Source organism: Diadema antillarum, unplaced genomic scaffold (genome assembly GCF_040938485.1).
Source record: "Diadema antillarum isolate AM-2024a unplaced genomic scaffold, OU_Dant_1.0 scf00000001, whole genome shotgun sequence".
In the NCBI taxonomy this organism is placed as follows: domain Eukaryota; kingdom Metazoa; phylum Echinodermata; class Echinoidea; order Diadematoida; family Diadematidae; genus Diadema; species Diadema antillarum.
Window position 1 is genome coordinate 255,147 of NW_027270890.1, and position 23,439 is coordinate 278,585.

The following is a 23,439-nucleotide window of genomic DNA, read 5'->3' on the forward strand; positions in this document are numbered from 1 at the left end:
CCATTAACACTTCCATATTTAATATTAATGTCAGTCAAAGTTAGTCCTTTTTTTTAAAGCCTTGACAGTAAAGAGAATTTCGCTCAAGACTTTGTTTACAAAAATATGGGTAAATCTGCAGTCTTGGTATCCTTGCAATTAAGCATGCAGATGTGATATAAAGAATGTTACACTAGCTTTTGACGGACAGGAAGACAATCTAAAATATAAATATGAACAAATTTAAACAATATCACAGTAACAATCATATAAATCACAAGTGTCAGTTACCTTGATTTTGACTCTCAATATGAAAACAATCCCAGATAAAGCCCCCCCCCCCCAAAAAAAAAAAAAAAAAAAAAAAAAAAATTGCTACTCTGAATTGAAATCTTATATCTGCTGAACATTTGAACTTCAGGTGCATATCTACAAGACAAGACAAATCTACAAGACATTCTCCTGTAAATGACACAGTCCATCGCAATGAGTGTAGTGTTGGCAAAGACAATTTTATTATTACTGAAATCTTTGGAACAATCAACCCTTTAACTTCAAAATTTGAATTTATACATATGATTCATGTATGAGATCAAAAAGAAGTACTGCAAAATAGGAAAATGTTAAATTCCGACTGATGACAGAGTTTCAGTGTCTTACCTCTCCTTGACAAATTGTTGTGGGCAGCATATATATGTTGCTGCAGGCATACAACATGAAGAAGATAACTATAATTGTGCTTTAAAAGAAACAGCTGCCAAGAAACACCCATTTACTAGCATCAACTGTTCACTACATTAAAATGAAGTTTGCATAACAAAAGGCATGCTTTCTGTGTATCTTAAGTCCAAACTCAATTTACCTCTTGTCTAGGAAGAACCCTGGGCCAGGACCCGGTCCGTGGGCCCTGAAGTGGCCGGTGTTTGGGCTGAATCCACTGCCTGGCACCATTGGCTCCTTGAAGGTGCCCATGGTACCCGGCCGGGAGCCACTGCCGGTGCTGCTGCTGCTGTTACTGGTCGGCACGTCTCTTCCTTTCTCCTCGCCACGGCACGCTCCCCCGCTGCACATCGACACCGGAGGATGCTCCTGCTTGATGATGCGGTTCATGTTGAGGTCGATGGAGGGGGGCACCATTGCAGCAGGATGGAGGTCCAGGGGTGGGGCCCCCATGGAGGGGCTGCCCGCCCCACCGTTAGAGGTGGCAGTGGTGCCAGTCTTGGAGCTACATGCTCCGGATCCGGCTGGCGAACTCTGTGGCGCTACGGCATCTGAGCTGTTACTGCCAAGAGGGCTGGGGTGACCCTCTGTGCAATTAAAGGAAAATACAGATACAGGAACATTCAGATTTAACTGAATATTCACATTAGCTACAATCAACTGGTAATGCTTGAGTAAGACCTCCTTCCAACGTGTCACATTAGTTCATATGAATCTCAACGATCCACTGAAACACCAAAATATCATAATTTCTAGTACAAATCAATATGATGGAAAAACAAAATAGAGTAACAAAGAAGATGCCAGTGTATGAATTTGTCCATGCAAAAAACAAGTTCATAAAAGCCATATCTATATACATATAATGCCATTAGGACAATTGTCAGCCAAATATTTTTAAAGATCATTAAACTTCCTTAAGCATTCTTCGGGACTTTTTTGCATGATGCCAATACTCTTTTGGGAAAATATAGCTCAAAGAGATATAACTTCTACCATTCACCGTATAACACATACACAAAAGGATGTAAACTTAAAAAAAAAAACACAAACAAACAAACGGAGAAAAGAGCACACAAGTAAGTTTGTTAGGGTGCCCTAAAGCTTTAAAGAATCAATAGAAATTGACACAAAACCCAGTGGTCCCACTTTACCTGTGCTGTTGGGAGATGGAGCTGGGATGGCTATGGAGAGCCCTTGGCTATTCAGTCCACCAAACGGGTTGTCCACCACCACCTGCTCACCGTACGCAAACTTCTGCTCGAACCGGTCAAAGTCGAAGTGGCGGTGGCTGGTGCTCGCCGCCGCTGGTGACTTCATGTGAGCACATGGCTTGTGGTACCCAGGACTCCGCGGCTCTGGCTTGATCTTGATGCTCAGCGGCACTGCAATGAACAAACGATGAAATAAAATATTTGCATTTAGTAAGTCTCAAATAGCTGGCAAACTTTTTCTTCCCCTAGATTGTGACACTTCACCAACACTCATACATACACGCATACAAAATGAATGCGCGCATTGTTTGTTCACTGAGTGATTGATATATGGCAACTTCACAATGGCACGATAAACTTCCACAAGAAAATGTTCTTGGAATTTTCTAATTATTTTGTTTTTAAAAATCAGGCAACATCATCCGTCCAAGAGCATATCCTGCATAGCTTCATCATGCTGAAGAGCTTGATAATAGATAAAATCATGGCACATCAAATGGTTGTACTTGTGAGAAAAGCTCCACTTGCTGCAGTGTACACATTCAATGTGGCACATGAAAATGGCGGCTCATTTTTTTTTCAACACGGGCTTCCCAACTCTTCTGTGCTCTTGGTATGAGAAGTGATCCAACTTTTATACCCACTCCAACAGCTCATCTTCACGACATATATGTCAGTGTTTGAAGATGATGAAAAAGTATCTCTGGTGCAGTGAGTGGTAATGTAAGAAAGAGAGAAAGAAAAAAAAATGGAACGTACAGGCCCTCTTTAGGAAAGGAAGTGTGTTACCAACACACCCTGGACATTGATATTACAAGAGATATGTGGTGGTTGTGTTGACGATTTTTTTTAAGATGAAGATGAATTTTTTAAAAGATGAATCGGAGAAGACACATTTTCGGATGTTTTTCCTCCCAATAGTTGGATTTCCTTCTCCATGAAACCATCAACTATCATACCCTCAGGCGGCTTACCCATAAACAATCATCTCTGTTCTCATAGGGTGTCTGCTCCCATACACGAGAGGATTTTATGTGTGTGCGCGTGTGTGTGATATCTTCACCAAATATCTGCACACTCGTTTTAATATGACACATGTGCCTAATGGATGCATGTCATCTTAACACCACCACTCATAGCACTTTCGGCTACCACGGTTCGTCAAAATACACCAGAAATGGTTTGCTTTTCCGCGTGGCTTCATCTGCCAATTTGCCAATTCATATTTTTCAGCGACTAATCCGTGTGAAAACAGGCAAACAAGCAGACCATTCGTTAGAGGGGGGAAAAAGAGACCAGCCGCTCCTTCAACGTGCAAATGTAGCTGGTGATGATGACCTTACGCAATGCTGAAATATCAGCAGTGCATTAGCTGTGAAAGCCGAAGCGCTGGTTGACACGGATACAGACATCTAATTCCTGCTGTTTGCTTACAGAGCAATGCTGCAAGTGGTGGGAATTACAGTCTTCCCTTCTTCAATCTCACTCTCTCCTCTCTCTCTCTGTTACTTAGCACAGAAATCTCACAGGTAATTAGAGAAGATGCATTAACAACTAACAGATATGGATGTGCTTTCATGTGTGTCTTTTCCTTCTATTTACATCTGAATATCACCTTGAAAATACAGAAAGCCATTCAAATTTTCTTGTTTCATTATTCATGACAAGATTTAATGTGTACGTATGTTCATTCTCATCACACATTGTATTTTGGGATGCCTAATATAAAGCACTGTCACAGAAAACCATAAATTTGCTTAGACTATCATCATTCGGTGTATCAGATGTTCCAAAGAACTACCACATACTACCTGTTTGTGCTTGAACAAAGAAATGACAATGGTTGTCCACCATAGATTATAATGTTATTATACATGCATACAATGCATGGAGGATTACAGGTTATGCAGGGCCTGTTCCATGGCAATTGTCGAGAAGAAAAAAAAAATTCAAGACTATTCATCAAAGCACACAAGCACTCAAGCTCGTCTTGTATCTATTTCAGGTAGTGACAAATTGTGTCCCATATCAGGAGAGAGAAAGAGAGGGAGGGCAGGTAACATATGAATGCGGTCACATGTATATGTTGAAGACCATCCCTGACACAACAAACAGTAAATCATTCTGCCACTATCAGACAATTGTGTATCTGTTGAGCACCAGAGATCTCATCCTCCGCTCACTCCCTCTCTCCTCCCGCTGCCGCTGAACGATGAAATAAAGATGAAGAAAGCGATCTCCTCTGACAGCCACCATACAAGGAGGTTGTCAGGGTACCAAGCTCAGGATTGACCTCACATGACCTCAGGAGCAAAATACTTCCTGTTTGGAGTGTCAGATTACGGGTACCTACGCCTGGCAGGCGAAGCTGAATTACCCACATGTGTAAGGGATCACCTCAACATCATTACTCAGCTTTTAGTACAGGGAAGCACAGAATAACATCAAAATGTAATGTCTTCCTTGAATATTTTTAGTAATCTCAGCAGATATCACTGGTTTCTATGTTCCTCCAGGGAGTGGATTTGACAAGGACCATTGGGGCTATACTGCCCCCAGCACTAATTCAAGATTTCATCACTTAATCCTGGCACTGTAAGTTTTCTGCAATAAAACATGTATGACAAAATAAAATTTGATTCACTGGAATCCAACTCAACTTGTCAAGGAAGAGTTCTCTGCAATCCAATAGACTTGAAGCAACGTGTCAAATTAAAGTGATTTGAGGCAAAATTTGACAGATTTCAAGGACCACTTGAGGGGGTGTCATGGAGTACAGTGTTCCAATAGGGCTTTAGAGAAAACTGTGTTCTTCATGTCACATCCACTTTAATTCGATGATGCTTATTTCTCTCAAACTTACACAGTACACGCAGCATCACTCCTTTCATACTCTCTATATACAGTGAGATGTTCTTCTGTTGCCCAACCTCTGTAGTCCCCTCTAAAATCATCCATAACCTTGTACAAAGTTCCTGGTTTGTACATAGTGACGTCCTCTTTCAGAATTACTCTGACAGAGGACATTGATGCGATCACACTATGCCTGAGACATCAAGTGTCACATGACCTAGGCAGCTTGATCACCTCCTCTCCATGACATTGCACACTTTAGGATCACATGACCAAGATTTGTGTAAAAACAGTGATATTGACTGGTCAAAACCACACACTTAATATGCACATGAGATGGTGAGATGTCATTACGATGTCATCATTTTTCACCTTTCCAAGTGACCTGCAATACAAAATCTTCATTTCTTTCTTAAAAAAAACAAAATCATATCACAAGAACAATTATCCTTCACATCTAGTTATTTTTGTGTTAACTTAATAGCAATGACCTTTTTTTTTGGGGGGGGGGGTTAAGGGGTTGCTGTGGGCAAATTATTGATAAACCAGATGACTTTTATGAATTCTGAAATGTACAATGTAAGAAACAATAGGAGAGATATGAGGTGATGACATCAACACTGATCATCATCATTACTATTTGCACATGTGGTCGTCACTGAAATCAGTTTTCTGGAAAATATGTAATAAGTGTACAATTCTGTATTTTTTTTCTTTTTATGCCTGATCTTAAGGAATTTTCTACTTGTCTGCTTATTTTGATTCACATGAAAGTCAAATTGAACAATTTAAGCAGGCCATTTTACAATAAGTTACTTTATTGATATTCTTTTTACTGTAATGCTTGCTTTACTGGATTCAATTATGTGTATCTAATGTTACCTTTGCCTGTTTCTGATCTTATCTTTTCAGTTATTTTCTTTATTTTTGCATTATTTTCCTCATCCAAGATAACTTTCTCTCTCTTGTTTCTTGCAGCTACATATGGATGTATTTTGGTTTAGCACACTCCCTATTGTATTTTCAGATCTCTTGGATCCTATTAAACTGTTGAGGACAGGCTGATATTGCTACAACATACATTTCCCACAGACACTTGTCTGAGTGCACTCGGGACTTGTCTTCAATGGGTTAATGACTATAATCTATACAGTGTTTCATTACAAAATATTGTTTAATAGCCTATAATCTTTTACAGTCTGCAAAAGTTAAAAATACTTCCCAACTATGCATGCTACAATTCTTACTGGTTGTTGATTTTCCTATGCTTCTTCCTAACCCACTTATAGCAAAATGCTGAAAACATCACAGGTCATATAATACATACTGTCACAAACAAAGCTGCAAATAAAAAAATAACCCCTCCCCCCCCCCCCCCCACCCCCATCCCCGCACAAGATTCTAGTTCAAGGCAAGTGCATAAAGGGCATTTCACCTCAAAGCTAGGAACATGGAATATTCTACCGGCTCTTTGTTCTTCTGCTTCGATTTCAATTCTGAACTAATCAGTCTAACAAAGTCAGGCCAAAGTTGAGCACGTTGCCAGCTCTGTGACGATGGCGCAATAATTTGTGCTGCTGCTGCTAATGAGGAGGAACGCTCATCTGCATCATATCTCTACCAATGGGAGAGGAGGCCAAACCATGGAAGTGCGCCCGACCCCAACAAAATGAAAAACATCCTCCTGCCCAATGAGAAGCGATTGACAAACAGTGTTACAAAGAGCAAGAGAGGGAGAGAGGGAGAATCAATGCATTTATTGCACCCTCTCTCCAACACAGCCAATGCTAACTATTTCCTAAGTGCCACATATTGAATGTTTCATTATGATGCGGGGAGAACAGCTTGCGGGCAATATATCTTGCTTTATTGACCTGCATGCACACTGGGCGCATTGAGGATAGCAATAGGGTGTAACCAGGTGAGAAAGGGAGCACGACATCCACAAGAGAGAGGGAGAGAGGGGGAGGTGAAGACACAAGATACAGGCTGTGACTGCAAGAGACAAGGTGTGTGTGTGTGTGTGTGGGGGGGGGGGGGTGATAGAGAAAAAATGAGAGCAAGTGCGCATTAGTGAGTATGTATGAATATGTACGTGTGTGTGTGTGTGTGAGCTTGCATGCGCACTCAAGTGTGTGTGTGTGTGTGTGTGTGTGTGTGTGTGTGTGTGTGTGTGTGTGTGTGTTTTTATTATAATAGAAGAGGGAACACCCCCACCCCCCAATTGTAGGGAAGTGCAATTCTACACAGCAGGATCACAGCATGGTTGGCATGATTCAATTACAAATTAGGGGACTGCAGGATATCGGTAACAGTATGTGGGTTAAACCAGCACAATCCCCCAGATACTGTGCAGACACTAACAAAGAGCCGAAATCCTCTACAATCAGAAATACAACAATAAAAGATTAACTTGCTTGAGAGCAATCGTGTAAAGGTGTTTGAGAACTCCACTGGAAAGAGAGGGAGAAAAAAAGTTGAGGGGGCTTAAAAAACACCTTTTAGAACTTTGCAAACTTACAACGTATATTGGTGAAAAACGACTTACTTTGTATTTCAAAGCTTGTGTTTTCAGCAAAGGAATCTCCTTCAAAATACCTAAGATTCATTTCTCTCTCTTCTTTTGCCCTTCATCAGAAAACTCTGAAAAAAAAAGTATTCAAACTAAAAGGAACCTCAACCTCCCCCTCCCCCCCCCAAAAAAAAAAAAAAGGAAAAGAAATATGATTGGGAAGACATATCTGCTACACAAGTGTAATGTGATAAGATCACAAAGAAAATTATTTCGCTGACACATATCACAATCTCCCATAGTCTCATGCTTCAAATTACAAGTAAATGGCCAATAGCAAAGCTATACAAGTAGGCCTACATTTAGGTTCTCTGTCCCTCGTCAACTGAGAGCTTCACATGTTTTTCTCACACACCGTATACTTCATGATTATGATATTTTGTGAATTTAGACTTGAATTAGCCATTTAAAAGGACATTGATGGAATGCACAAGAAGTACACTGTACATATATATATATATATATATTTTTTTTTTTTTTTTTAAAACAGAAAAAGTAGGTAGTATCCCACCTTGGCAACAACACAAAATGCAATTTTGTCTCAGGAGGCAGTATTTATGTGCGTTGTTGATTCCATGAATATGCAATTGCTCATGAAATTTGTGAAATACAAATACCACAAAATATATCAGATATACAGTAGATGTTTCATACTCTAGTGGCACATTATACAAATGTACACCAGCTATAAACTATTTCTAAAGTTCTTGGTCTTTAGCAAAACTTCGTGTAGTTTTGTTTATTTTCAGCTCTTCAAGCTTCCCAGGCAGTTATTAGTCAATGTGAAAATCCATTCATAACATATCAAGTCTTTCAAAATGAATCTTTTAATAGGTTTAATCATTTCATTACTACAACTTGATGTACAATCATGTAAGTGCAGGTACAGATAAAGCCCGGCAAGTACACTGTAACATTGATTAAAAAATTGGTATTTTGATTGCATTGTGTTCATGATAGTAGTGTGATATTACTATATCCAATGGTACCATATATTTCATATCTCGTTTTTCACTCATAGTTTATAGCGATATGTGAATGTACTCTGCTCCCAAATCCAACTCCCCTCATGTCTCGTTGTAATCCCCCCCCCCTCCGATCCATGCCCCCCTTACGAATATTAAAACCTAATGATTTAAAAGCAATCCAATATCACCAATCCATTACATACAGACCATCTCATGTTTCATTCCACATCGCCTGCACTTACCTTCAACTATTCCATTCGGTGGCCCCTTTATCGTTGGGCTGTCAGTCTTCTCAATTTCGGCCGGCATTAATATGATCCCTCTCTTGTCCAAATTTGGATAAATCTTTGGGGCCTCCCCTCTCCTCCCTTCCAAAATCTCAGATTGCAACATTGAGTGCACAGGTATGAGCATCATCATCATCATTGCTATTATCAATACACTCTTTTTTTCTTTTTTTTCAAAAATTTGCTCAGTTATACATTCTTGCCACATGAACAGGTCTTACAAAGATACTGCGAAGTACGGTACACCTGATGGAGGCATGTCTTTGTTCTTTACTTCTTCCTTTAGTGTCTATTATATACCTCATTTCTAGAATCCTCTCATCTGATTGGTTAAAAGGGGAGTCATGAAAATAGCTGTGCTCTATTTTTGAGTTACTGTGACCGGGGCCCGGGCACAGTTAGTAAATAGGTTTTAGAGACAGTTGCGACCCCGTACACGTAGATTGCTTATATGTACGCACCAATGATACGACCGCCACGCATTCGATCAGCGTGCTGTAAAAGAGACCAGCGGACTGGTTTGGAGACAGTCGCAACTCGCAACCCCGTACAATCACTCATGTATGCATCAATGATACGGCCGCCACACTGTCGATCAGCATTGATTACCAGTGCTGTAAAAGAGACTAGAATCTGTATTTTTGGTATCTATATTTCAGAATCTATATTTTCGGTATATAAAACAAATAATGACTGCTTGATATTCAGGGCACAGTTAAAATTATGTAGGCCCTCGGTGATGTGAAAACCATAACCATGCCCTCAGCTTCGCTTCGGGCATAGTTGGTTTTCACATCACCTTGGGCCCATAATTTTAACTGTGCCCCTCACAGCAGTCATTATTTGTATACTATTAGTACGAGCATTCTGATGGTTATCTACCATGAAAAAACAAACTATAGCTTTAAACAGTTTTAGTTCTAAAGTGTTTTTTTTTTTGTTTTTTTTTTTAGTATTGATGTATGACAGTTCTATATCTGCAGAAAAATCTGCAGAAAAAAAAAACAACAACCCAAACTACCGGACACATTCTACACTCTCACTCACACTTTATTGATGTCCTGCACAAGTGTACAATGGCCTTCTAATCATTATTTTGTAGAAACATAGAAAATAATGCTACTCGCACCCTTTAGGAAGGGAGGCATAAAAAGCTATCAAAACGGCCGTGTAAGTTTAGATCAGGTATTGTAATGATGAGGAAGGTATCCTTTTCAGCATTTTCCTGTCACCCTGCTGTGGCATGTTTGAATAGAAAACAGAGTAACTCAATACTCGAGAAAGTAATCATATTACAAGGCTACATCTCTACCCAACTGCACATGCATTGTGATTCAACTCAGTAAAGTTTATGCTTCCCTTCATAAACCAGCTGCTTCAAGAACAGCTTATTAAATCAGTCATTAGAACATCATGACATCATTTCCATTAATCTAAAAGACACCTTTTAAAAATATTTCAAGTTTGATAATGAAGCTTTTGTGTGCTTGTGTGTGTGTTTTTTTCCTTATTCATCCATGTAAAAATCATAATAACACTCGGTCAGAAAAATGTATTAAAAAGAGACAAGGCACCACCACAAATGTCAAATAGTGTTATAAATCACTTTAACAACAGCTCCACTCTACGATGCTCTGCCCCTGTATTATTACTTGCCATAAAGACACCACATATACAGTATCTCTGCACTGTTTGTCTTTGATACAACATGAGACGGTGACAGGTCTGAAGCCATGATAATGTTACATCAGTGCCAACAAATGCGATCTTAATTGTGTAATTGAGGACTGATGGAAAAACAAATTAAGGCCCCAAAATGTCATTTGGGTTTTACGGGTAATGAGCAATTTGGATGCGACAGAACTCAGACTTGGGGGGGGGGGGGGGGGAGTGAGACAAAGGTACAAATCTGTGAAGCTGAGGCCTCCTGCATTCAGAGGCATTTTATTTGAGTAATTAATGAACTGGAAGATAGAAGATGATGTATGCCTTTCAGAAATCAAACGGGCACTTTCATCGTGACATCAATCTATCGTTAATGATGTTGCCACTTGGTACGGCATGATGTATGAATATCAAGCAGGTGGCAAACCAACTCCAAAATGAGATGTCTCCAAAGCTTGGATCAATTTGAACAAACTCTTTCTGTTTCTGTGTTTTAACATCCCTTCTTTTCTATTCTTTTTCTGAAACAATTCTGTACTAATCCTGATAATTTCGGCAGCCAAAATTACTCAAGGACTGGGTGGGCTCACAGTCTAGTTCTTTCATATGCACATACGTAGCAAAAAAACAAAACAAAACAAAACAAAACAAAAAAACATTATACCAGCTACATCATAGTGATTTAGGTTTTTTAAATTTTTTTTTGTGCTTTTCACTTATCATTTTCAAGATTTTTTGTTCACAGTGTGACTTTATTTTCTATGAAGGAAATAACACTTTTTTAAACAGGCATCTGCCTATCACAGCTGGACTCAATCTTAAACTTTGATGTTATTTTCTAAATTGTTACAGAAGATAGTGTTCCTTGGATATCTAGAGTAATCCCCATGTAGGTGAACAGGCATTCTTAGCCCCTACTTGGATGATGTGAAAAATTCCCTAATGGAAAATTTGCTGAAATATGTATATTAGGTCATCCACTACTCGGGCAGATGCCTTGACTTTTCTATAATCATGTCATTATTCTTTTATTTTTACTTGTTTGTTTTTTGAAAGTCAACAAGTCTCTTATGAAAGGATTCTTACTATTTACTATCACAATCCCATAAATATAGTGCTTGCAGAAATGTGCTTTCTGGAATATTGGTCCGTTTTTTTCCTTTTTCTTGAAAAGAAATTTTGGGTGATTTATTTGGCAGTGAAAGATTTGACTGGGTGCCAGTATTCTAAGCCTTCTGTCAAACAGTCTGTTATCAACCTTGTCCTTCCTTCATTGTTTTGCCCAATTAAAAAGCGTTATTGCTGCCTTTTTGACAATAAGCCCACAATGCAACATTCTGGCTAGACATCATACAATCAAAAGATGTTAATAACACAACAAAATCAATCCTCTAATAAATGCTAGGAATGGTGTTGAGATAGAAGCACGCCTCCAAAAATGTGACTGATAATGAGTAGTACTTGATCTTGCAGAGTGACTTTTACTGAAATTACTAACTCTTTATGTGCCACGATCGCACATCTGACTCACTCGACAGCGTGCCAACTTCGCATATTGTGATCAAACGCACAAACCTGCTCAAAATTGATTGATAAATCGCCAAATGCTACAGTACAATGAAAGCATTTGTCGTGATTCCGTTCCTCTCACACATAGGTGGCATTTAATGTAGTCATTGACTAGCAAGTGGTGTCCCCTACTGGATTTGCGTGTAAATTCTAAGTTTCTGTTACTGTTTTATGTGCAAAAGTCATGCCTTGACAATGATGCAGCTACTGTTGATTTGAAAGAAAAACAATCATAGATTAGCCATATAATTTCCATCAAAGCAAAACTTGGTATATTCTTTAGAACTTTGCATATGGTACTACTAACCAGCTTAACAGAACTCTATAAAATGTGAAAACAGAAATATTTTCCCAAAGAATGACGACATTGGTGTCTCAGAATAATGTGGCACACAGAGAGTTTCCGCCATGGCACATAAAGAGCTAATCACACTTGAAGACAATATGCTGATAGTTTGTTGTATGACTGGACACACTATGAGACATAGCTGCTGAAGCTAGACAGTCAATTGTTTTAAGCCTTCCTTCCTCTCCTTTATCTACTATCTGTTTTCTTTTCCTCTTTTATTTCAAGTTCTTCATTTTCATTTGGTTCTTTTTCTTCTCCTTTAATGGTTTCTTTTTCTTCTCATTTCCCTTCCTCTTCTTCTTTCACTCCTGTTTCTTCAACTCCTCTTTATCAACCCCCTTTTTTGTGCTGTTTTTCTTCTTTACTGAGGTAGAGGTTGCTGCTATAAAGAAGAGGTACATGTACTTGCAAACAATTCCACAAATTTGAGTGTCTCTCTCTTAAATTTATGACCACTGAAGAAACATGACAAAATATGGTGATTGCCCAAATCCCAAGGCTTGAAGGCAAGACCTGCAATGCAGGCTTCATATATCGTGCTGTTGCTCAAACTCAAGAGCAGCTGTGCATAACTCAAATGGCTGAGATGAAACACGCTAGAAGGGGGTTTCACACACACTTTTGAAGGAAGATTAATTTGCGATCCAGTCATTCATATTTCACTTCAATATTTGTCGAGTGAATACTGGGCAGATTAAAAAAAAATAATGTATTGTATCACAATTCGGATCATGTCCACATCTTACTATGTGCGACTTTTGCCATATAATCATGATTAATCCACGCTGTGTCCTGTCAGAACGGTCATTTCAACAAAAATGTTTAATATAAGCCCACAAAGGCTATACGGACAGCCATAGTTCGGTCAAGCCAATCGAGCCACACGTAAACAGGTCAGCAGTGAGAGTATATAATTCATGCAGATGGTGTGCGTGTGAGTGTGTGCATGTCCAGGCCTGGGCCTGCACCGAGTGTGCTGCAATGTGTGAACATGCGCAACATGCGCAATCGCCCTACATGCTGGGTAGCTCTAGCAGCTGGGGGTCATGCAGGCTGAAGTCACAGGCGTTCCGCTCCAGTGGGTTAATGAGATTTTCAGTTGACATGTGAATGACCGCAAAAAAAAAACCACTACTGTTTCGATCGCGATTATTCAGTAGAATTTTCGCCTCATTTGATGGTGATATGAAAAGTGAGATATGGATCGTGATTTGGATCGCAATCCAAATCTCACTCCTCCTGCTGTCAGAACACACCTAGAGAGTAACAAACTGTGGTAGGGTGAAAGAAGTTCACCCCATAACAAGAGCATGATTAAAATACTACAGTACACTCCCTGGGCAGTTAAGTACACTTGAAGTTGCTCTTCCAATCATTTCACCATCGCACCATCGACCGATCGGTGATCTACAAAGGAGTATGGCAGATTTCTATTACATGAATCTTGTTTGGCCACTGAAATGGCAATTATCACAACACTAACAACAACTAAAAATGACCTTTTTTCCCCTTCATCATAAGATATACAACATTACATGTTATGTGGCTACACCTAGCATCAATTCAATTTGTGGTTATAATTTCATATGCAGAAATATAGTTTGCATGAACTATCAGGCAAGAAGGTATAGGCCCTACTTGAATGGTAGACACTGAGAACAATCTACACTTTTCTGGATTGCCACAACACTTCATAAAATGTGGTATGGATGCATTTTGCAAAAATCTTTCAGTTATTTATTTTCAGTTTGTACTGAAACATGATAAAAAACTGACAACACAAACTACAAAGTGCACAAATCATCACTAACCTTACTCCGTAGAAGACGTTCATAGTGATTTCACAGAAAAACATAACTCTATAAATGCTGTTTTTGGTTGTTTTGTCAGTTCAAACACTAACAGCCTTGCCATTTCCAGAAATCAATTGTAAACATCCCATCCTTTATTTTTTTGAAACTGTCAAAAATGTTGGTGATATTACATACGTATGTATATCTGACACAATTGCCTGATAAATGCATTCTCTAAAAAAATTATACACATCATCAAAATTTCATTTGACCCTTTTACCTTTCTCTTCTCTTCTTTTCTTTTTCTTTTTGTCATATAAATCTTCTTCTGACGCTAGAAGTGGGCAAGTAAATGTGGCTCCACAATAAACAACCCCTTCTTTCAACAAGTATATAGACATTGGAATATGATGGTACCAGGAGAAAAGACACTAAAGTCAAGAATGTCGAGAAGGAAAAAGAAAGATAATTAAACGCAATGATCATAATAATCTAGTGTGACCTGAACTGTGGTGGTGGCCAAGACAGCACATACGTAGAGTTCAACAATAAATACCTTTGGATAGGGTGGCAATGAGGAAGGCATGTTGTTTACCACAGCAGCTATTTCTAGAACTATGAAGCTGGCTTGCAAGGCACAATCATTTGAGCATGTGTGTGTGTGTGTGTGTGTGTGTGTTCTCGCAAACGGCTTCAATCAAGGATATTGTAATGGTTCACTCCAGGCAACCGGGGATATATTTCATAATGTGCATATGCCCATTAGTTCAGAGCATCTCAAGAAAAAAATGAAAAAGTGCCCTTACAGACCTAGGGGTACCTTTAAATAGGGGTATATAATGCACCTGTCCATTCTGCATACTTAGGTCCTGTATGCAGGCAAAAAGTTTTCATACCATTTCAAATGGGGAAATTTGAAAATATTTTAAAGTATCCTCAATCGTTGCGTATACACCTATACACTCCATGAAGTCTGGTAATTTACTTTATACTTAACTGAATATAAGTATAATTTTTTTTTATGGTTTCAATTTTAATTGGCCAATTTATAAGAAAGAAAAAGAAAAAGATTTGTGTTTTTTTCAAAGACAAATAATGAAATATGCCAGATTGCCTTGAGCAAACTACCGGTATCATATCCCCAGTTGAAGCACTTTATGAGAATGTGTGTGCGTGTGTGAATGTGTTGCCAAAATGTCATTTTTCCAGACTGTCTGATCAACTGTCTTCTCTGTCCTGAGATCCAATGTTGTACAGTTATGTCAAAAAGGGAATAACATAGTTACATCTGTATATCAAAGGGTAGTTGGCAGACAGCTTGCAGAACTTGTGGAAAGACAGTCCCCACGTTCACATTGGTCCCCGTGAGCGGGGACAGCCACGAGAGATCTTATCTTTTTTATGACTGACCGTTCACACTGGTATCTCATCTGTCCCTGAGCTGTGGGGGCATTTTGGGGCTTGGAACAAGCTCTGCCACTTGAAACCACGCATAGTGCATGCGCACATTTGATGACCACAGCTGGACGCTATCAATTTCGCCCCAAGGTCACTCTCCCCTCCAAATTTTGTCCCGTACCGACTTGCTTGGCGGGGACGAGGGGACAAGTCCCAGCGAGCGTTCACATTATGGTTTTCGAGGAGAAAGTCCAACAGCTCGGGACTTTCCCCGCGTCGCGGGAAACAATGTGAACGCCCCGCGTTAATAGTAACATACAACATTGTAGCTCCATGCAGAAACCAATTCTTGGTGTTGATCTTCTTTTCAGAGTTCTTTTTTTCCTCTCTATTAACATCAGAATCAAGTAGAAGTTTTGTCTTTATCAATGCCTGCCAGATAGCAGGTTTCGTAGTACAGGCCTACAGCGCTGCACACACTCAGAATTTATATTCACTTCAATGCACTGATGTATCAAATCTGGGACCCGGGGTACATTTCATGAAGTCATCACATAAAAGTCTTTACATAAATCTCAGAATGGCTAAAGTCACTCATATTATGAAGCTTTGTAGAGAAGTAAAATCCATTTCGTGAAGTCTCTCATATTAAGTGTGTCTTATGAGTGAAAAGTCTCTCATATGACTTTCATGGAACGAACCCTTGGACAAAGATCACCACAGTGTGGTGTTGTGTGCATCTTCCATATGAACTGCCCATTCTGCAGTGACTGAAGATTTTGCCAAGGATACCTTAATTCAGCGATTCACACTTGTTAAAATTCCAGCTTTCAAAATAGATTTTTTGTTAAAAATCACATTGCTTTAAATGTTCTTGTAGCTTTCAAATGACTTAATGTTAAGTCCAAGGAAGAGCTGAAAGTTAATGTATACTTTTACACATACACCAAGGTCCACCAAATCTTGAGCAGTGCCTTTGCATGTCTTCATATCAGTAGTAGCAGAATCCTTCATGTTGTGCCATTTATAGTGATTAGCAAATTAGCACAACACAATGGTAAATCATCATCTCTTTTTTTAATGTCACACCTGCACAAATCTTTCATGTTATGCCATTTCTATAGTGATAAGCAAAGCAGCACAACACAATGGTAAACTGTCATTTTTGTGTGTTTTCATGTCACACATACATAAATCTTCCATGTTGTGCCGTTAGTGGTTAGCAAATCAACACAACACAACTTGGTAAACCTCCTTTTTTTTCTCATGTCACACATGCACAATTTATACTGATTGACATAAAATAAAAACATTAAAAAATGAAAACATATATAAAATGTATGCAGATACTGGTATATGTTCATGTAAACAACCCAATTCTCGCCCTCAGGGTATTATTTTTCTATCTTTATCCTCTGCTGAGTACGTAAGTTGTTAGTTTTGCTTCTTCCTCTTCTTTCCACAACACAATACTTTTTTTTTTCCCACCATACACTCTACACATGAAGTATAAAGGTATCACTACACACACACTCCAATATAGCCATCAAAACGGATCTTTCATGCGCACCATTATAACAGCCCCAAACCCAGACGCCCGTCTTGCAATCCACACCTAGCCGCGACACCAGTCCCATCTACACTTTTATTTGTCTGCTGTGTAAACAAAGCTATTAATTTGACACCAGGGGGAGGAAACATTCAATACACAATGCTGCTGGTACCATCTACAGTAGATCCTATTTCTCACACCAGGACTGCGGGGACAAACAAGTGGGCACATGAAAGAAGAGGCATATATCACACAGTGACATACCCTCAACCATGTCATTTCTTTCCATGACCATTTCACTTTAAAATCCATCTTTAGCCCTGATTTGAATCATATCATGCTATAGCACATACCGCACCTGGAACCGCTTGCAAGCCCATCTCACAGTACATGTATGTATCAAAACACATTGCAAACAAATACTGTCAAACCATCCGCAGAAACATTTGCGGTGCATGAAACTTTCACAAATTGCCAACCACAAAAAAATTATGAGTACTACATGAACTTTGTACTACAGCCACAGGGATATGTTGAACCCACACTGCTGGTTGATACGAAGCACACAACAAAACTGCATGCACACTTCTAAACATGCGTACATAATTAAAAAACAATCAAAATGTTCACTACTAGTATGATAACTTGTACAGTGTACAGCACTACTGGCATTCAATGTTTTGTATAGACAAAACCTTTCATGTGCATTTCACTTTCAGGAATCTTGGCTCTTCACCAAATTCGCAAAAGTTTCATGCGTGTGAAAATTTCTGATATCACAGTACAGCGACATCCTCTACCACTGAGGCATTTCTGTTGCTGACAACCTTCACCTGTATACGAACAGTAATATGCTCATATATGTTATGTCCAATTATGGCTAGAAATGGAAAGATAATACCCCCAAAAGAAAACATCCTTCAGACTGCACTTTAAAAAAGAATTGAAGTAGTAAAGTGGAAAAACTTTGAGTCAAATTGGATGATTATCAAAAAGGGAGATTTCCACTGATCTACATAGATCAGTTTTGTCAGTGAACAAAACTCAAATGTTTGAATTTACCAATCACCTCATAATCATTATTCTGGCGACTTTCTCTTCTTATGACAATGCATGAGACAATAAATTTCATGTTTAAACAAAACAAAACAAACTGAAGCATTACTAAAAGATACTGTATACCCATAAAATCATGACTGGTTTGAGGATAGGCTCATAAAATAACACCACCCCCCCCCCCCCTTCCCTGCTTCTCTTCTATTTTTCTGACATAAATCTTTTGATGTAAGAATTCCTATTTGTCTTCTGTTTCATTCTTGCTTTCAACTTGATTCTTGCACTTGACCGAACATTTCCATCGGAAGTGCCCTTATTTGAACAAAAATCTTGCACTCAATGGTGGACTAAGTTCAATGCATATTTGAACTGATCGTTGAAAATATTTGCTCTGGTGCAGGTGCAGCTAGCTGGTTCCAGAGGGTTCTTGTGAGTTTACAATCTCAAAATGATGGTAAATGTGAACAGCAAGTGACACACACAAACAGATCTACTTCAATAAAAGCACTGTGTTGAAAAGAAAAAAAGAGGAAATGTAGAAATTACTCAGTGCAAAGAACAGTCATTAATCTATTTAGAGAGTGCATAATTGGGCTCTTGCAGAGCTACAGAGGAACAAACATGTCTGTGTATATTTGCCGAGACTTGGATAAAGAAACACCAACAATTCTGGCAGCTGTAAAATTTACATACCATTATCGTCATGAACGAGATTCAAACAGCTATGACTTATTCAATTGTATATTTAGCCTAGGGGGGTAAATAAAATGTCATATGCTCAACAAGTTTTGTCTGGGACTCTTGTTACAAGTGTACATGTTTTAATCACAAGCAACATTCTTTTGTCTAGCTTGTTTGCTAGAGCTCTCAAAATATTTTGAAGTAGAAAACAATGAGCAGGGTGACAGCTTGACTAGTGAACTCATAAAGTTTCTGCTCTTAATGATGAAATTTGCCTCAACAAGAAGCAGGCATTAATATTTCTTGTGCCTGGACATGGTGAAAAGTATAAAAAGACAGAATTTTCATTTCTCAATGCTTTTTGTAAAGTACTGGTAACAGACTCCTAGGATGGGGAGTGGGGATAAATATACGCAATAAAAAAATGAGAAAAGAAAAAAGCAAGCAAAAACAAACTCATGGCCTGCCTGTTGTGAAGTTGCAAACGAAAGGAAAAACAGTTTTTCAAACCCTGCCGGGCAAGCACAAAACAGAAACTGTGTCAATACATTACAGAAAAAGAAAATAAATAGAAAAAAAAATCAATCAAAAAGCAGCGGATGCTTCCAGAAAGTGGGACTTTTAAAATGGCACTTCATGTCTGGAATACAAAAAAAAGACGTATGCTGCATATCACAGCATTACAGCAAACCAGTGTAAAATCATGAGACATGTCTATGCGTCCCGTTTTCTTCACTAAACAATCAATTTCAATGCCCCCATCCTCTCTCTCCCTTTCTCCTATTCCTCTTCCCCCCCCCCCCCCCTCCATCTCTTTCTTTCGGCCTGCGTCTCTCACCATTGCTCTTTATTTCCCCCCTTTGCATCGAATTCTATAGACACGGAGCAAGACTGCATTTAATTCATTACATGCACTGATGATGACGCAAATGCATCAATTAGAAATGGGGCATAGAGAGGGGGCAGAGAGAAAATGAATGGCTGAAAATGAATGGCTCCTGTCCTAGCACAGTCAACAAGTGGACGCACACACACACACACACACACACACACACACACACACACACACAAACACACATTCTAACACAATTTAACACGACCTTCTCAACTTAGAGGCACTGAAGTTTCGTGTACAGTGTTTATCCAAATATTATTCCTCGAAGAGAGAAGCAGAGAAAAAAAAAAAAAACATGTCAGAGGTAATTTAGATTTTTCTTGTTGTGTACTCACTGGATCTCCATTTTTCTGTTTCAGAAACTCACGCTTGAAATTATGACTTACGTATGTATAACAATCCTTATAAAAGTTTTTGAAAGCATAGTGTTCAAACACACAAAATGTTGTTAGCCTTTGCTTTCAAGATCTTACCATTCTAAAACAAGAAGATACAATGTACAATCAAGCAGATTTACAAACACGCATACATTTTGGGCATTGCCCCATACTAGTCGACAAGATGACCTGAATACATGACGATGAGTTACTTAACTCTACAATCCTGGATATGCGCATAACTGCTTATGGACCTTGCTTCTGTAGATCAATAATGCATCATAGACTTTGTATATCTCATGACATACCACTACAATACTACAGTGCCAATTCGAATCTGGAAAATGTATGTCTTTGTATTTTGAGCACATAAACAATTTTCATGATGAATTCGCAAATAGTCAGGTATTGAAATTCTTTACCAAGGCCCATTGTCACTGAGAAATATCATCTGATATAGCCCTATCACATCCTGGGAAAATTTTCCTGCAAAAATCATCATATAGTCATTATGAAATTGGCAACACTGAATTTCACTATCTTTACAGCTACACGAAAGCAAGATTATATAACTGGCAAAAATAATCAAATATGCACAAAATCAGGAAGATATACAGAAAATACAAATTGCCTACTTGACACATAGTCATTAACTTCAGTCTTTAAAAACATTTGCCAACATAAGCTTCAGTTATAGATTTAGTGATTTTCAGGCTTTTGATAATTCCACAACTAAAATAAACAAAGGTGTATGAACACAATAGGGCTCAAATAAAAGAAAACAAAGGTTTTTATTCACCCTTATGGAATAATAACAATGAATCATAATATCATAATAAGATATAAGACAACATTAAACTACAGAAATGTGGTGTCTTGGCTGTGATTGGTTAATGATCGTGATATTTGACCTTCCCTTTTCCATTCCAACCAATAACAGCAAATTCTGCCACCGTGCAACACGTGTGCAATTAGCTAAGCCGTCTGATGCCCACAACTAATGGTACAAAAGACTAGCTGGTTTACTGCAAATTCATTGTGTGGTATTAGAGAGTACACAAAACATGGAACAGATGTCACATGACAAAAATTGTAATTTTTTGCAGTGAAAGTTCTCAATGTGAATAATGACAGCAAAGACAAAAAAATAAACAGAAAAAAAAACCACCTTCAAACAAAATTTAAATATTGTTATCCAGTGTTTGATCATTTCTGACAATAATTCAAGCAGGCATTTGGCACAATTCCTTGATGTGACCGAACTTTTCTACCGTCTTATTTTTCAGTGACAATAGGGAATGGAGAGAGCAATGAATGTAAGCTTCTTTGTTTTTCTACAGTTGGCAATATACATATCAAATTAGCAGCTTCAGTATAAAGTGAAATACCATTTCATGTTCAAGTTGACTGTATAAAATAACAAAAAACAAACAAACAAACAAACAAACAAACAGCACACCTGGCAGAACTGTCATTACCTGGACATAGAAATAGGAAAGTGACAGAATTTTACATTTTCACATAATTCGTCCAAGACAAATGATGTATGTCACAAATACAATAGGAAATGAGATGTCCACCTCACAACTCTCCCAATGATTTGTACAAAATAGAATTTAAAAAACCTTCCAAAATCAATTTCTTTAGTGTTGTGACTACAAAACACCCCTTTTGACATTTGTAGATACTGTGCTAATTTTTATCATTATATCATAATTTGATGCAAAGGGTACCATGGAAACTTGTAAAGAATTGTACGTCACAGAAAGGCATGTTATACCACAGAGGGTATCATTATCCTAAAAATCGCACACAAGATGGGAGGACAAGTTTATTTTTGCCCCTACCCATGAAAAAGACAAGTTATCATGATGTAGAATAAAAATCATTTCAACATCGTGTAAAAACTGCTACTGTGGTTATGAAATGCAAACACCCATTTCTAGTTTGGCATGTGCCTTGAAGAACCATCTGCATTTGTGTGTTTTGATTAAATCCCACTAAAATTATTGATTGAAAGCGTGTCAAAAAAAGCATATTTTGACAAACAAAATATATGATATTGCAGATCACTGCAGCTGAACCTGACATGCTGTTCTCGGTACTGAAATGGGATAACAACACTCTATTGTCAGATAACACGTTTAAATAGTGATTGACAGATATCAGACAAAACACTTTATATAGGCTCTATGGGCGATGTATATACATACAAGTAGCAGTTATTGGGGGAAGGGTGGTTAGAGACCAAAATTTGGCAGAATTTTACAACAGGTATTCTTTTGGGAAACTGACAGGAAGGCCTAAAAATTAGATCTGTATATATACAGTGTACATTGTAGTACACTGCTGATGAGTTGTTTCTTTCAAGACAAGTACATGTACAACAAAATTATTAAGTAGCAGAAATGATTAGGCCTACCCGGTATTTAGGTGTCCTACATACTCTCAATTTTGTGTTATCCTCTTCTCAGTGTTGAATGAATAAACAAACAAACAAACAAACAAAAACTTATAAAAGATTCAGACCTGAATGTAGCACATGAAGTTGAAAACATTCAAATACAACACCTTTTACGACTTCTGATTTAAAAAAAAAAATGCAAGTATAATTGCTGTATCAAAATGACTTGATATTGTTAACACATGATGATCTGGGCTTCAGAACAGGAATATTCATGTTCCATATTCAGCTACAGTACTCATCAAAGTGTTACACTAAAAACATGCCAGGGATTATTACTTCCTATGAGTTTACAAGGTGACATCCACTCTTGTCTTGGCTCTGTAGTACTTGCTGTCTTTTTCTTTATGGAACAGAGAAAGACGTCGTTGCTAGGTGACTATGATGTGCATGATAAGGATGATTAATTGCTCAGTCTTAATCAGAGGAATCCTTCCAGTATCTCCCCCCCCCCCAAAAAAAAAAAAAAGAGAGAGAAAAGAATCCAAAAGAAGAATATATTCATACTCAAGTTCAACATGACTCCAGCATGAATATTAATGGGAACTAGAGTGAATCCTATTCATAATGAAGTTTCCACAGTGAGAGAACACAGAGTGTATTGGGATGTTGGGAAAATCAAATGAATAATGAGCCATATTGCACACTATCACGCTTCATTACTCCCCCCCCCCCCCCCCCCCCTCAAATCCTCTTCCACAGATATCATCCCCCAGAGAAACAGTTTGCACATCTAACCAACTAAACAACCCACCTCTTGTGCCTGGCAGCTAGTTAGCTGCCCATTCGGACAAGTTGGTAATGCTTGAGGCATGTTAAGATCGTCCCTGACAATGACAGAAGGGGCAGCCAGGGCATGATAGTCTTTTCCGTGCAGACTTCATTTCGCAAGCTTGTCGGCAGTAAAACTCTACACACTGATGCAGAAAGTCCTCCTCAAGTTAAGAAGAAATGCACTTTCTGTATTCTGAAAGTGATCACCAAATGTACAGTTCAAGCAAATATCATACAAGTCAACTCATAGCTGTGTCCCCCCCCCCCCTCCCC

At 38.5% G+C, this 23,439-nt stretch overlaps 1 protein-coding gene across 5 annotated transcripts in view; it reads right to left on the reverse strand.

The window, feature by feature from the left end:
• Window positions 1-23,439, reverse strand: part of LOC139716028 (ETS translocation variant 1-like) — a 91,025-nt gene that overhangs the window by 16,441 nt on the left and 51,145 nt on the right. For all 5 annotated transcript variants that reach the window (XM_071627688.1, XM_071627883.1, XM_071627825.1 and 2 more), the window contains exons 6-7: window positions 1,854-2,084; window positions 842-1,286 (exon numbers count right to left, since the gene is read on the reverse strand). In XM_071627688.1, the coding sequence (XP_071483789.1) occupies window positions 842-1,286; window positions 1,854-2,084 (676 nt within the window). The remainder of the gene's footprint in view (window positions 1-841; window positions 1,287-1,853; window positions 2,085-23,439) is intronic.